The sequence below is a fragment of the Salvelinus namaycush genome, chromosome 2 (assembly GCF_016432855.1).
Source record: "Salvelinus namaycush isolate Seneca chromosome 2, SaNama_1.0, whole genome shotgun sequence".
NCBI classification, from domain to species: Eukaryota; Metazoa; Chordata; class Actinopteri; order Salmoniformes; family Salmonidae; genus Salvelinus; species Salvelinus namaycush.
Genome location: NC_052308.1, coordinates 24,736,975 through 24,752,143, shown reverse-complemented (window position 1 = coordinate 24,752,143; position 15,169 = coordinate 24,736,975). Strand labels below are relative to the sequence as shown.

Genomic DNA, 15,169 nt, shown 5'->3' with positions numbered 1-15,169 from the left:
TTGTAGTGTTGAGGGCTGATAAAGCATGTGCCTCCTGCTCCTGACCCCCAACAAAGCAGACAGCACAGAACTGGGATAACAACCACATCACACACATTAGATACTGAACCCCCTCACCCCAACAGGAACTAGTTTGAAGCTCTTAGTACACATTAGAAGTGACTAAAGGAGTCCAACCTAGAGATTAAGAACCCAATTTCTTTATACATCCATGGAGAGAATATGGCAAATAATTTGTAAATGTTCTGCTCTTCATGAAGGTATCAAGTTTGAAAATGTTGCAAGTAAATCTCAGATCAGGAAATGAGTCGACTTTATTTTATAAATACAAATTCTTTATTTTTCAAGATTTTTTGGTATGGCTTCTTTGAAGGGACTGGAAATGACATTTTTTCTGAAAGTAACAGAAAGTAACAGAGTCTGATCCCAGCCAGCAAAACCCAATGGGTTCCCAGGAAGAATGGAAAACAAATGTCCATCAAATGAATAAAGACACATTTGTGGATTTGCACATACACTTACCAAGTTATAGGACTTCAGTGCTGCAACTATTTAGACCAAGTTACAAAAAACGATTAACTTAGAATTTCCTATAAATACCTAAACATAAATATAGTATAATAAATGTACTTGATAATGGAAACATTTAAAAATACTGTACATGAATGTCCTTTGAGAGATCAACATTTGACAATTTTAGAGTAACAGTTACACAAAATAAACAGGTAGTGGTTATCGGTGTCAGCTACCTTGCACGTCAACGCTCAATGCTCTTTGACCCCTCCCACTTACTGCATATGATTATCTACTTCGGTCTCCAATAATCAAGACAAAGTGAGCCAATAGACTACAAGAGTGTCTGGTATAAATATGAAGAGCCCAGGCCATGCGGAAATGAGCGAGGACTCTCCCAGTTAGCTCTGAGTTAAGGGGTTAAAAGGAAGTGTTTGTAAAAACAGGAGTTAAGGCCTCTTTAATAAAAAAGAAATAGTCCTGACTTAACAATTTCACAGTCTCGGAGAAGGGGGGGGGATCCCAGAATCTCCGCTCTCCATTTAGTCCTTGATGACCTCTGAAAGGCCCAGAGAGAACCGTGACCACCCATGGTGTAGGACCAGTAACACTGGGGGTGTATCAGACGGCTGAGTCCTCGCCTCTGGTGTGGATGGAAACAGTTGGCACTGAGCCTCACCCAATGCCCAACCACTATGTATCCAAGCAGCAGTGCCTTCACTTAACCCATGCCCTGGCAAAGACGAGGGGGGTGAGGGGTCAATGTCCAGGTAAGTCCCCCTTCTGCTCTCTTCAAATACAAGTATGTAGCGTTTTTTGGGGGGGGAAAAATAATAATAATTACATTGATAATATGATACTAACACTGATACAATAAAGATAGACGTTAATAAAATAAAAAAAATCAAGTGTCTGCATCTGGAAGCCCTCAGTGACCACACATTTTATTCTAGCCTCCAATCCGGTCATCAAAACCCTCCCAAGACCCATGAGGGGGCTCATCCTGATGGTACCGTGCAATAGTCCCTCAGCCCATTCCCTGAAAGCCCTGGCTGTGGCATGGGCAGTCCAGGGTGACGCCCCAGGCCTATAGGACTCTCCTCACTGCATGCGGTCTGGCTGAACGTGCTGCTGGGGGGCGTACTGCAGGAAGGTGGGTGCTGGGCCTGCCCCTGTGGGGAGGGTCTGGTGAACAGTGGCTGGGGCGGAGGCCTGGGAGGGGGCAGTGGCAGGGCTGGGGGCGTAGCCGTAGCCCAGGAACCCTGGGGAGGCGGCGTAGGGGTAATGCTCGAAGGCGGTCTGGGCGTACTGGGTGTAAGCAGCACTGTAGTCCAGGTAGGGGGAGCTGATGGAGGAGGACACCTGAGAAGGGAGCACCAGGCTGGGCTGAAGGTAGGCCTGGGGGTACACATACTGCTGGGCCAACCTAGAGAACAAACAGGACACAAGTTACATACTGGAAAACACAATGAACAGGAGTAAAGAAAGCCAAGGACTGGATTCTGTCATTTACATTCTCCAGTAGGGTTAGCAGGTCTTGAATATACATTAGAGTTGTGCTGTGTAGTGTATCCACAGTAGTGGTGGTGGGCAAGAAACTAGCCAGATGCCACACCATCCACGAAATGTGACAAAGCGCGAGTTAGGGAGAAGAGATCAACATCTCTCATCAGCTGAAAACCTACAGAACCTGTTAGGTAGGGCCCCCAGAGAGAAGGGGGGGGTATGGTGGTGGGCGGGAGAGCCGTTACTAGCAGGTTTTCAAGCCCAGACAGAGTGTTTTAACAGCTGCTGCGCTTCACTCGCTGAGTACACACAGGAAGTGTGATGACAGTAGCAGAGTTGTGGTTCCTGTTTTGTGCGGAAGTTACATTGGATATCAGTGGTAGAGGGCTTATCAAGGCAGGTTGCTAGCCAGTTGGGTGTGCTGTGCTCAAAGCCCTTTCGTACTAGTGATTAGTGTTATGGAGTATGGGGACAGCTCATTCTCCCCAGTCTGATGGCAGAGGAAGAGCTAGGGACCTCCCCACTGCAAAACTGGTGCCGTTTAGAGACCCCGCCACCCTTAATACTGCAGCTGGAGGGGAACAAACTCCACTCACTGTAAACAGCACACATGAACCAAAAACAGAGCTCAGGAGAGCAAGAGGAACTTTGTCACCCCTCTCACACGGAGTGTCTGGTAGGAAAGGGCAGTAAGTTCGGTGAAAGAACATCAAGACATTGAAGTCACAGCAGACAAAATCAACACTTCTCAGCTGGGTTTCAATACTCTGATGGCTTCCTTTCCTTGTCGCCAACTTCACGGCCACTGATGGGTGAAAGGACCAGATGGGTTACCACCATGTTGTGTTTTCCAGTTTCCATTCAGATCAATGGCCATGACAGAAGACAAGGGAATGAAGTGATGGAAGACTATTGAGGTGTCAACTCAAACACAGCAAAAAGGGAGAGTGCAGGGGTAAGGGGTGACAGGACCTACGCACAAAATCCAATTGCAACCTGCCTAACACATACCACACCCCTAAACCCTTCAGCCCCACACTGGAACATTAAACAGAAGTCACCACTTCAAACCCCAAACCATGCCATAATAGGAAAGAGAGGCACTAATCAGCATAACCTGGCACTCCAATCCATTGCTGCACTCTCAAGCCATTGCTGGCACCTTAGAGGGGCGGGATCAGTCACAGCTGCCTGCTACCCTCCTCCTGGGAGCCTCCAAACAAGGCAGCACGAAGCCTGCACCTCGGGTATCTTCACTCCCCCCTCCGGCATACTGGTCAGCTGGGAGTACAGAGCAACCATGAGGGGGTTGGGGAGGATAGTGGGGGTTAACAATAACATGCATTCATTATCAGATTCCTCATTAATACTATATTGGAGACGCAGCACGAGATGGCTCCATCATATGGTGAGAGTGAAGCTAGTGGCTAAGATTTTTCGCAACGTCTAAAGACATTATGCTGATATGATACAGCAGTCTGTTGCCTGGGTCCACTCACATAGCAAGTATCTGTGTAGGTAGGCATGGAATAGTTAGGACACTGTTGGTATACACTAACAATAAGTATATGATCGCTATAGATGAAGGTAATTGGAATCAGGAGCCCGTGGCAGAGGGAGCAGAGCAGGTTGATACGCACCGTCTACCCCTCTAACGGTCAGTTACTCACAAAGTACCATTCAGACACCCCCCCCCCCCCCCCCCAGACAGACGACCATGCAAGACAGGCATACGCAGATTCACATACAGATGAGCCTCTGTGGCCTTGTAATAGTGTGGCCATAGGACTCTAGCTCTGACCTCTGGTTGAACTTTGAGGCACATTAGTAGGAAGTACAACAAAATATGGGTCAACGCTGCAATCGTCTTGATAAAAAAGTTAATAAATACGACTAAGAGGATGAGAAGTGCAGCAGATAGAAAAGGGAGATAAGAGGATATGAAACAGGGAAGCAGAACAGAGCAGTGAGCTCTAACCTAACGTCACAGGGCCTGTGGGGGTATGGGGGACAGAGGGATCAGAGGTCAGCTGTTTTTTTGGATGACGGCCAGCGGGTGTGACACGTACCACTCGGCGGATGTAGGGAGGTGGACTGACGCCCCAAGCAGACAGACTTCCTCTAGCATCACATTTAAGTCATGGTGAACAAATTGAAGGTCTTCATCAAGTCAAGCTAAATGTAGCTATACGTTTGTGGTTAAACGACTGGATAAAACAGCAAAAGGAGCCGTTGATGGAAAATAAATCGACTGCCAATAAGTAGTTCCTACCTACATATGCAGAGGCTAATTCTCCACTTGTATCCTCGCCACATACCAGAACAAAAGGCTACAGGTTAAAGCAAATTCTACAAAAGGTCCTTATGGCATCCCAAATTCTGACCCGGAAGTACAATATAATATAGAAAAGCAATCATGAATATTTTAAGAAAAAAAAAAGTGCGAAAGCTGCAGGAGGTTTGGCGCCTGGTGAAAGCACAGCTTCATTAAGCACAATGCCTCTTCAGAGAAAGCCATTGCCCCGCCCCCCTCCCTTAATGTTCCCTGGGACTGCTGAGCAGAAGAAATATCAGCGTGCGCAGAGAATCACGAGATTAGAAAGTTGAATGAAGTTCAGAGTTTTCCCCCTTAGTTAGCACTATCACCATTTCCTTTTACGGTGAGAATTGCGATAGAATAAACAATATTAGCAACATACTGAAACAAAACAAACTATGCAAGAGATTTTGTTGTAGGCCACCGAGAGGCCTACATTATGATCAAATTACCACAGTAGCCTACTTGACCACTGTCTGAAACTAACTTAAAGCTGGTACAGCCTCAGTGTTCACTGTAAACGCATGCTGGAAGTTGCACAGAATTTTTACAACCGTGAAGTTTGTGCTCAGCAGACCTGAAATTTTCTCAGTGCCGTTAACTATGTTTGAGGGAACATTGCCTTCCCCAAACCCCTCACTCCAATCTACAGACCCTATTCCCTCCCCCAGTCTCATCAGGGGTGTAAATTCAGTGTCGTACCGACACCCAGCAGAAACGGTGTTCAAACAGAACCCTGTTTCCTTTTCCTCCACAGGCAAGAGTGAGAGGGGAGGACAAGTAGACTATCGGAAAGTGAAGGAGAGAAGTAGTCCCTGGCCTTGGCAAGGGGCTCAGACACCAACAGCGTTTGCTGTACATAGTACCGAGTGTGCACCAATTTTACATGTAACAGTCAGACATCTACAGCGGGTGGTTTCTAAATCGCAGCGCGCTGAATGCTCGACAGACGAACATTCACATTCAGTGTGGTGTGTGTGAGCCCCAACCCTACCAGCTACCCAGTCATTCTGCTGACACAAAGAGGAGCACTATGCTACAGTCCAGTCTGGCCTACATAAATACTCAATCACACCCAACCATTCTACCACCTGCAGTTGAAGGGTCTGTGCGGAAGGCTGAAAGAACAAGCGTGTGCTCTCCATCTTGGAGCAGCTTGTGTCTGTCACCAGCCCATATAGATCTCTGATCTCTCCCACTCGCTGGGGCTGCAGTCAATCACAGGGGATTAGGGGGTGTAAAAGGCTGTAATAAGAGCCAACACCTGTTAGACATGCCCACAGAGCACGCTCCCCTGGGGAGGGCTCTGCCCTGCCCGTTACTAAGCAACAAGCACATGAACAGAGGGGGATTCTAAGGACCCAAAGTCCATGGACACGATCTTATATTATTACATGCATGTAAGGGCTTGGACCTCTGGCTTACAGTAATTAAATCAAAGCTAGGACTTGAGGGGTGGGGGGCAGTGGTGTCTAACCCATTTCAGTGACATGGCCATTAAATGCCCAGCGGAGTGAGTGTCCTGGACACCCGTCACAGACTGGCCTCCCTCAAGGCTGTTTCTCCAACACAGACAGACACTGCCATGGAGCCTTTCTCAGTGAGAGAGCCCACTCAACCAGGTAGAAACTTAAGGGTCTAAAGAGGGGGTTGAGAGTCACATATGTCCATGGAATGTACCATGATACAACCATATGAAAACAAAAAAAGTGAACTTGTCCAACATCTGTAGAACGCTCACATAGATGTGCATGTCAGAGGAAAATTACATGCACATTAAACAAGAGACCTTTATTTGGCAGAAGTATGTGTAATTCAGAAGATGCAATACTGTGGTATATAGGGCACAAAGAAAGAGTGCCCACTCACTCACCCATACTGCCTCTGGATGAGCGCTGGGTGAATAGGCTGCACTCCAATGGATATGCCTGGAAGACCGAGAAAACGACCCATCAGACATTTGCAATGCATAGGAGGCAGCGAGACAAGAGTAGTGTCTAACTCAAGCAACATACTAATGATATAGAACACGTGCAGTGATGGCAAATTACACGGGTGACTTTCCCCCCCTCACAATTACCCAGCCCCCTAATATATACAGTTGAAGTCAGAAGTTTACATACACCTAAAAGGAGTCATTAAAACTCATTTTTCAACCACTCCACAAATTTCCTGTTAACAAACTATAGTTTTGGCAACTCAGTTAGGACATTACTTTGTGCATGACACACGTAACTTTCACAGCAATTGTTTAGATAGATTGCACTTATAATTCACTGTATCACAATTCCAGTGGGTCAGAAGTTTACATACACTAAGTTGACTGTGCCTTTAAACAGCTTGGAAAATTCCAGGAAATTGTCATAGCTTTAGAAGCTTCTGATAAGCTAATTGACATAATTTGAGTCAATTGGAGGTGTATCTGTGGATGTATTTCAAGGCCTACCTTCAAACTCAGTGCCTCTTTGCTTGATATCATGGACAAATCAAAAGAAATCAGCCAAGAGCTCAGAAAAAAAATGTAGAGCTCCACAAGTCTGGTTCATCCTTGGGAGCAATTTCCAAATGCCTGAAGGAACCACGTTCATCTGTACAAACAATAGTATGCAAGTATGAACACCATGGGACCACGTAGCCATCATAACACTCAGGAAGGAGACGCGTTCTGTCTCCTTGGTGCGAAAAGTGCAAATCAATCCCAGAACAGCAGAAGACCTTGTGAAGATGGTACAAAAGTATCTTTATCCACAGTAAAACAAGTCCTATAAATCGACATAACTGGAAAGGCCGCTCAGCAAGGAAGAAGCCACTGCTCCAAAACCGCCATAAAAAAGCCAGACTATGGTTTGCAACTGCACATGGGGACAAAGAAAGTACTTTTTGGAGAAATGTCCCCTGGTCTGATGAAACAAAAATAGAACTGCTTGGCCATAATGACCATCGTTATGTTTGGAGGAGAAAGGGGGATGCTTGCAAGCCGAAGAACACCATTCCAACCGTGAAGCACGGGGGTGACAGCATCATGTTGTGGGGTTGCTTTGCTGCAGGAGGGACTGGTGCACATCACAAAATAGATGGCATCATGAACTAGGAAAATTATGTGGAAGGAAAATGTGGATATGTTGAAGCAGCATCTCAAGACATCAGTCAGGAAGTTGAAGCTTGGTCGCAAATGGGTCTTCCAAATGGACAATGACCCCAAGCATACTTCCAAAGTTGTGGCAAAATGGCTTAAGGACAACAAAGTCAAGGAATTGGAGTGGCCATTACAAAGCCCTGACCTCAATCCCATATAACATTTGTGAGCGTGTGCGAGCAAGGAGGCCTACAAACCTGACCCAGTTACACCAGCTCTGTCAGGAGGAATGGGCCAAAATTCACCCAACTTATCGTGGGAAGCTTGTGGAAGGCTACCCAAAATGTTTGACCCAGGTTAAACAATTTAAAAGCAATGCTACCAAATAGTAATTGAGTGTATGTAAACTTCTGACCCACTGGGGATGTGATGAAAATAATAAAAGCTGAAATAAACCACTATTATTCAGACATTACACATTCTTAAAATAAAGTGGTGATCCTAACTGACCTAAGAATTTTTACTAGGATTAAATGTCCGGAATTGTGAAAAACTGAGTTTAAATGTATTTGGTTAAGGTGTATGTAAACTTCCGACTGCAACTGTATATAGAGCAAGATGTAAAGGCAGTCAATGTTGTTCTCCCCCTTAGACGAGAAGGAGCATGGATAGGACCAAGATGCGGATTGAGGGAAATAAGCCATCTTTTAATGAATACAGCAAACAAGACACTACAAACGTGACTAACCTTCAACCGTCCTGTGAGGACACAGGAACAAACACCCACAAAACCCCAGTGAAACCCTGGCTGCCTTAGTATGACTCTCAATTAGAGACAAACGATACACACCTGTCTCTAATTGAGAATCATACCAGGCCGAACACAAAAACCAACCTAGAAATACAAAACATAGACTGCCCACCCAAAACACACGCCCTGACCAAAAACACATACAAAAACAACATAAAACAGGTCAGGACCGTTACAGAACCCCCCCCTCAAGGTGCGAACGCCGGGCGCACCAGCACAAAGTCCAGGGGAGGGTCTGGGTGGGCAGTTGACCACGGTGGTGGCTCCGGCTCTGGACGCTGTCCCCACTCCCCGTTTCTGTCTTCCCCTCCCAATGACCACCCTAAAACTAACATCCCCTAAATAAACGGCCAGCACCAGGACGAGGGGCAGAACCGGGACGAGGGGCAGAACCGGGACGAGGGGCAGAACCGGGACGAGGGGCAGATCCCGGCTGAGGGACGAGGGGCAGATCCCGGCTGAGGGACGAGGGGCAGATCCCGGCTGAGGGACGAGGGGCAGATCCCGGCTGAGGGACTCTGGGCAGATCCCGGCTGAGGGACTCTGGGCAGATCCCGGCTGAGGGACTCTGGGCAGATCCCGGCTGAGGGACTCTGGGCAGATCCCGGCTGAGGGACTCTGGGCAGATCCCGGCTGAGGGACTCTGGGCAGATCCCGGCTGAGGGACTCTGGGCAGATCCCGGCTGAGGGACTCTGGGCAGATCCCGGCTGAGGGACTCTGGGCAGATCCCGGCTGAGGGACTCTGGGCAGATCCCGGCTGAGGGACTCTGGGCAGATCCCGGCTGAGGGACTCTGGGCAGATCCCGGCTGAGGGACTCTGGGCAGATCCCGGCTGAGGGACTCTGGGCAGATCCCGGCTGAGGGGCTCTGGCAGGTCCCGGCTGGACGGCTCTGGCAGGCCCCGGCTGGACGGCTCTGGCAGGCCCCGGCTGGACGGCTCTGGCAGGCCCCGGCTGGACGGCTCTGGCAGGTCATAGCAGGACGGCTCTGGCAGGTCATAGCAGGACGGCTCTGGCAGGTCATAGCAGGACGGCTCTGGCTGGTCATGGCAGGACGGCTCTGGCTGGTCATGGCAGGACGGCTCTGGCTGGTCATGGCAGGACGGCTCTGGCTGGTCATGGCAGGACGGCTCTGGCTGGTCATGGCAGGACGGCTCTGGCTGGTCATGGCAGGACGGCTCTGGCTGGTCATGGCAGGACGGCTCTGGCTGGTCATGGCAGGACGGCTCTGGCTGGTCATGGCAGGACGGCTCTGTAGGGAGGAGAAGGAGAGACAGCCTGGTGCGTGGTCTAGGCACTGGCTGCGCTGGAGAGGAGGAAACAGCAGGAGAGAGAACCCGGAGAGACAGCCTGGTACGGGGGGCTGCCACCGGAGGACTGGTACATGGAGGTGGCACCGGGTCTACCGGACCGTGAAGGAGGACACGTGCTCTTGAGCACCGAGCCTCCCCAACCCTACCAGGTTGAATGATCCCCGTAGCCCTGCCAGTGCGGCGAGGTGGAATAGCCCGCACTGGGCTATGCAGGCGAACCGGGGACACCACCTGTAAGGCTGGTGCCATGTACGCCGGCCCGAGGAGACGTACTGGAGGCCAGATACGTTGGGCCGGCTTCATGACATCCGGCTCGATGCCCAACCTAGCCCTCCCAGTGCGGCAAGGTGGAATAGCCCGCACTGGGCTAAGCACGCGTACTGGGGACACCGTGCGCTTTACCGCATAACACGGTGTCTTACCAGTACGACGCCTTCTACCTCCACGGTAAGCACGGGGAGTTGGCTCGGGTATCCTACCCGGCTTTGCCACACTCCTCGTGTGCCCCCCCCCAAGAAATTTTTGGGTCTGACTCACGGGCTCCCAACCGCGTCGTCGCGCTGCCTCCTCATACCAGCGCCTCTCAGCCTTCGCTGCTTCCAACTCCTCCTTGGGACGGCGATATTCCCCTGGCTGAGCCCAAGGTCCTCTACCGTCCAGGATCTCCTCCCAAGTCCATTCCTCTTTTCCCCATTGCTGTAGTTCCTTTTCTCTCTCCTCAATCCGCTTGGTCCTGTTGTGGTGGGTGTTTCTGTAAAGGCAGTCAATGTTGTTCTCCCCCTTAGACGAGAAGGAGCATGGATAGGACCAAGATGCGGATTGAGGGAAATAAGCCATCTTTTAATGAATACAGCAAACAAGACACTACAAACTACAAAACAACAAACGTGACTAACCTTCAACCGTCCTGTGAGGACACAGGAACAAACACCCACAAAACCCCAGTGAAACCCTGGCTGCCTTAGTATGACTCTCAATTAGAGACAAACGATACACACCTGTCTCTAATTGAGAATCATACCAGGCCGAACACAAAAACCAACCTAGAAATACAAAACATAGACTGCCCACCCAAAACACACGCCCTGACCAAAAACACATACAAAAACAACATAAAACAGGTCAGGACCGTTACACAAGAAAGTTAATCCAGATGAATTTAAATATTTGTACAATGTGGCATGAGTAGCATATGGTATTTCTGAATGACCATTTACCAGCAAACATTTGTCTAAAGCATGCCAATATGGTGTGTGACAAGTGTAGTGTTGGTGCATCCGGTGGTTGTACTCACCCCTGGTCGGCTCACCTATCTGCATACCGCGGGGCTTGGCGCCTATGTAAGCCAGGTTTACGTTGGCCTTGCGCCCGTCGATGATGGGGTTGGGGTCTTTACAGGCCCTCTCTGCTGCACCCTGATCTAGCATTGTCACCTGACACGTAATCAGACGTTGAAAATATTAGCAATACTAAAAATATATGGCATCCAAGCTATGAAAAAGTATTTCAAGGTTAGGGCCACCCTAACCCTACAAGCAGAACAACCCCTACTGGTCTGCCATCAGAAATCTCCCTGTCCACCTTCCACCACTTAAATTCCCCTTTCTGAACAGAGGAGGAAACTGCACACAAAGCACAGTTATTATCACTTAGAAAAGACCCAGAACACTTGGTCAGCAGCTCAGACAGAGAGGTCTGCTGAAATATGAATCAGTAATGAATAACAAGGGCTTATCCAATTAGGCAATAGAGAATAAGGAGACTGTTAGAATCTACCCCTCCCTTCCTCTCTTTTGAAGGCATTAGACAGCATCAGTCTGCTTTGATTGTCTTGGTCTTCTGCCAACTCAAGATCTCAGATGACTACATATTTGGTTTTATCCGAGTTAAAAATCTATTCTAGCCTGTTGAGGGAAGCGTACCTCTAGACTAGAGAAGACGTTCTAAGCCCACTCCATGCGTTGTCAACATGAGCATTGAGGCTGTGTTGACACGAACTCTATTGAAGGGGGTCTACTAATCCACCTTTGGAGTGTGTTTAAAGGTAAGCCTGGCTTTGGAGACGTTTTTCTCCTCCTGCTACTGAAGCAGTGAGCAACAGGATTATCCAGTTATCCCTGTTGGGAAAACACAGCTGGGTGGTTTTTTGCCCTCTGCTGCATGCAAGGTGGCAAACACCTCTTTCCCAACCTGGAACACCCTCATATGCCTGAGCCAGTCAGACCTGAAACACCAGACACTCAGCAGCAGTAACCGTTTATGACTGAGCCCCACTGTTTTTTTGGTCACCACTGATGTGTAAACAGAGTACCATTGTCTTTCAGTTTTAAACTGGATGAGGAGTAAACACAGCCTCTATTGGAGACACCAGTTTTCCATTCCATCTTTGGCCTGTTAAATGCTGATACACATCTCCAAGTTCGTGGTAAATATTTGCATTTCTTCTGCTGTTCCTGTTCATTGTAACTATGAGGTGGGTTTCTTTTTATCTGCATCATACATACTTTGTTAATCTTTCCTGCTTGCAATGGCTGATTACCCGAGGGTCGTTAAGAAACCTGGCAGACAATCTGAATTTCATGAGGAGCTGAAGATTTATAAAAAAAAGTTACTAGAACCATTTATGGCGATAAAACCCCTCTGTGGTGATTGAAGATGGAGACTCATATCTCCCTCACTAGCTTTAAGCACCAGCTGTCAGAGCAGCTCACAGATCACTGCACCACCTGTACACAGCCCATCTGTAAATAGCCCATCCAACTACCTCATCCCCATACTGTATTTATTTATCTTGCTACTTTGCACCCCATCATCTCTACTTGCACATCTATCACTCTAGTGTTTAATTGGTATATTGTAATTACTTCGCCACTCCCTTGCACACACTGTATATAGACTTTTTATAGTGTATTATTGACTGTATGTTTGTTTATTCCATGTGTAACTGTTGTTGTATGTGTCAAACTGCTTTGCTTTGTCTCAGCCATCTTGGCTAGCCTACCTGGTTAAATAAAGGTGAAATAAAATAGGGAACGTTGACACACTGGAGGGGGAAGTGCACCAAACTTCCATCTCTGACAGTTGCTACCACAACAAGGGGAGGTGAGGTGTGTGTGTCATGGTTCGGGATCTGTACTCAGGCAGTGAACAGCAGTCCATCTTGGGATACAAAAGAACGACTCACACAGCAGTTATGATTCTATAAACACCACTTGTAAAGCCTGAGTGCTTCGGTTCTTTACAATGGGAGGAGGGTCTTGGAGCGTCCCTACCGCGCCAAAATTACCATATAAAGCAACCGAGGACAGCAGCTCGCACTTCCGTGAGTGCCCTTGCGCTCATAAGCGATAAAGGCTAGGTCGTTCATGGGCCAGCGCTGATGGGTTGGTGGGGAGACGGCATGCGGTGTGTTCGTTCGGGGGTAGGCAGAGGGACAGACATGTGGAGATATAATTTTATCCGTCAACTAATGTGATCACTCATCCTGATTAAAGCGGTGATACAGGCAAAAACGGCAAAAAAATAAATACTGCATTTGTGTTTAAGCAGCACATTATAGGAAAGGAATAATTTGACATGCGTTTGAATGACCGCAATACGCAAAGTGCAACTTTGGCGACAGCATTTTATTCTGCATGGAATATTTCTAATTAAAAAGACACTTGGCGCAGCATCAAGTATTCTTTTTTTCCTCTAGGCAAATAAGTCAGTTACATGGAACAATAACTTGGTGGTGGGAGGAAACGTGGAGTGCATGTGCCCAGAGACAACAGCACATAAAACAAATAGGCTATACCAACCATTAATCTTATAGGCAACTCAATTTCTAGGGTTGCCTATTGAGAATTATTCTCAAATTAATGCATTGGTAAGAAGCACGTGCTGCCACTGCAAGATGTAGGCTAATTGCATTACCGACAAGTGTCAGAATGTTACTTACAAAGCCATATCCTCTGGATTTCCCCGTCTGTCTGTCCGTTATCACCACCGCCTCGTCGATGTCGCCGAAGGCCTCAAAATACTTTCTTAAGGAAGCATCGTTAGTGTGGTAGGGCAAACCACCAACGAAAATTTTTGTAAAAGTAGTGTCTTTTTGAATTGCTGTAGAATGCATCACTTCCAGGCCTCCGTTCATGAACTGGTGCAAAAGCATTGGCGAACCAGTAAGAAAAATTGGTTAAAGACTAGTGAATAGTTAAAAGGTAGTTGGTTAACCAACTATTGATATTTGTCCAGCATTAAAGGACTACGCAGCTGTTCGGTTCAAGCGATGTCTTCAAATAGGCAACAGGCGTCTGTCCTCGCTTGTTTCTCCTTCCGTGATTCAGTCTTTGAACTTCTTGTTACCTAGTTCACTGGGTTACATCTGTATTTCAGTACATTGCTTGCAATTATACACCCTGTTCTTCTACGCCTTTAACTTGTTTGCTTCACTTGCCGCTACTGAAAAAATTTCCGGGAGAGATTTTATACTCGCCAAGCCTGATCACGCCCATTTTATATTTCTGGCCTATAGGCAATGATTCAGGATGACAATTTTTTTTCTTATGTAGTCAAGCCCTCCCATTCGCCCGACCCCACGCGTTCTTCTTGCACCTGCTTTTGCCCTTTACTACACAAGGACAAGTCACTACTGTACAGTCAGAAAGCGCGCCTCGCGCACATGTTACATTGTATCACTCTTGTAGTAATAAAGAAACAACCAGGCCTTTAACTCAGCTGTAAGATACCTTCAATTTGAAACAATGGTGACATTTTCTATAATTACGTGGCGCATGTGATAATGATTTTAAATGCTCAACAATAGGCTTGCTGAAACGCATGTATTATGTACACACAGTATAACAGTTACTCGTGTCATTCTAGAATCTAGATACTTTTCATATAGTCATAAATGCCGCATATTCATTGCTTGGGCAATCCCCAGTTAGGTCGCAAGATAACGGTTTGCAAACACGTCATTCCATTATAGGAATGGCCGAAAATCTGATATCAACTTTGGAGGGGACAATTGCATGACATTTTCTCAAGAGCAATTCCTGAGGGGGACACCAAAAGTAGTGCTATAACACATAGCATACGTTGTAATATGTTAAATGTATATTGAGGAATCATAATTACTACTACTGGATATTTGATATTAGTTAACTGAAGGGTTGTCCCAAATTGTTCAATTGTTTAAATCATTATGATACTACTACTACTAATAGTTATAGCAGTGTTCCTTATCGAAAATCCAGTAGGTGGCAATGGTACTACTGTACACTGTGTATGGGTGCAGTTATCGTAAATACAATGAGCATGGTGCGATCTCATCTAAAATAATCTCCATTGAGAACCATCACAAAGTTGCTCTCAGTATTGAATTGACCTTATTATTTTACTTTTTCTGATACATGTATATAGTCATTAAATATGTACCACTGGCCTGAGTCTGTTACAATAGCTTTACAATAACAAAAAGCTCAAAATAAGTACAGTTCTAAAAGCGAAATAACTACTTCAGTGAATAACACAAATATATCAACCAAAATATCCTTCTAAAATACTTATTTAGTGTTCAGTCAGTGTCTCAACTCTTCAAACAACAGCTATGGACAAGTATGCCACACAAAGTAAGCAATTTTAAATAA

The 15,169-nt window shown here is 46.9% G+C and overlaps 1 protein-coding gene across 1 annotated transcript; it reads right to left on the bottom strand.

Annotated features, from left to right (window-relative positions):
* Positions 1-319: 319 nt before the first annotated feature.
* LOC120060439 (RNA-binding protein 38-like) lies at positions 320-13,970 on the bottom strand. Its single transcript, XM_039009762.1, has 4 exons — positions 13,477-13,970; positions 10,831-10,969; positions 6,210-6,264; positions 320-1,939 (listed from the first exon to the last, which is right to left on the bottom strand). The coding sequence occupies exons 1-4, from the start codon at positions 13,687-13,689 to the stop codon at positions 1,615-1,617; spliced, it is 732 nt and encodes a 243-aa protein (XP_038865690.1). The 5' UTR covers positions 13,690-13,970; the 3' UTR covers positions 320-1,614.
* Positions 13,971-15,169: the final 1,199 nt, after the last annotated feature.

What these genes read in the sequence shown, in the direction of transcription:
- LOC120060439 (XM_039009762.1), bottom strand. Translation starts at nt 13,689, where the DNA reads ATGCTTTTGCACCAGTTCATGAACGGAGGCCTGGAAGTGATGCATTCT. An exon ending in GATAGGTGAGCCGACCAGGG is followed by an intron (nt 6,265 to 10,830) that starts GTGAGTACAACC and finishes TCGGTCTTCCAG; the next exon opens with GCATATCCATTGGAGTGCAG. An exon ending in CTCATCCAGAGGCAGTATGG is followed by an intron (nt 1,940 to 6,209) that starts GTGAGTGAGTGG and finishes TTTGTTCTCTAG; the next exon opens with GTTGGCCCAGCAGTATGTGT.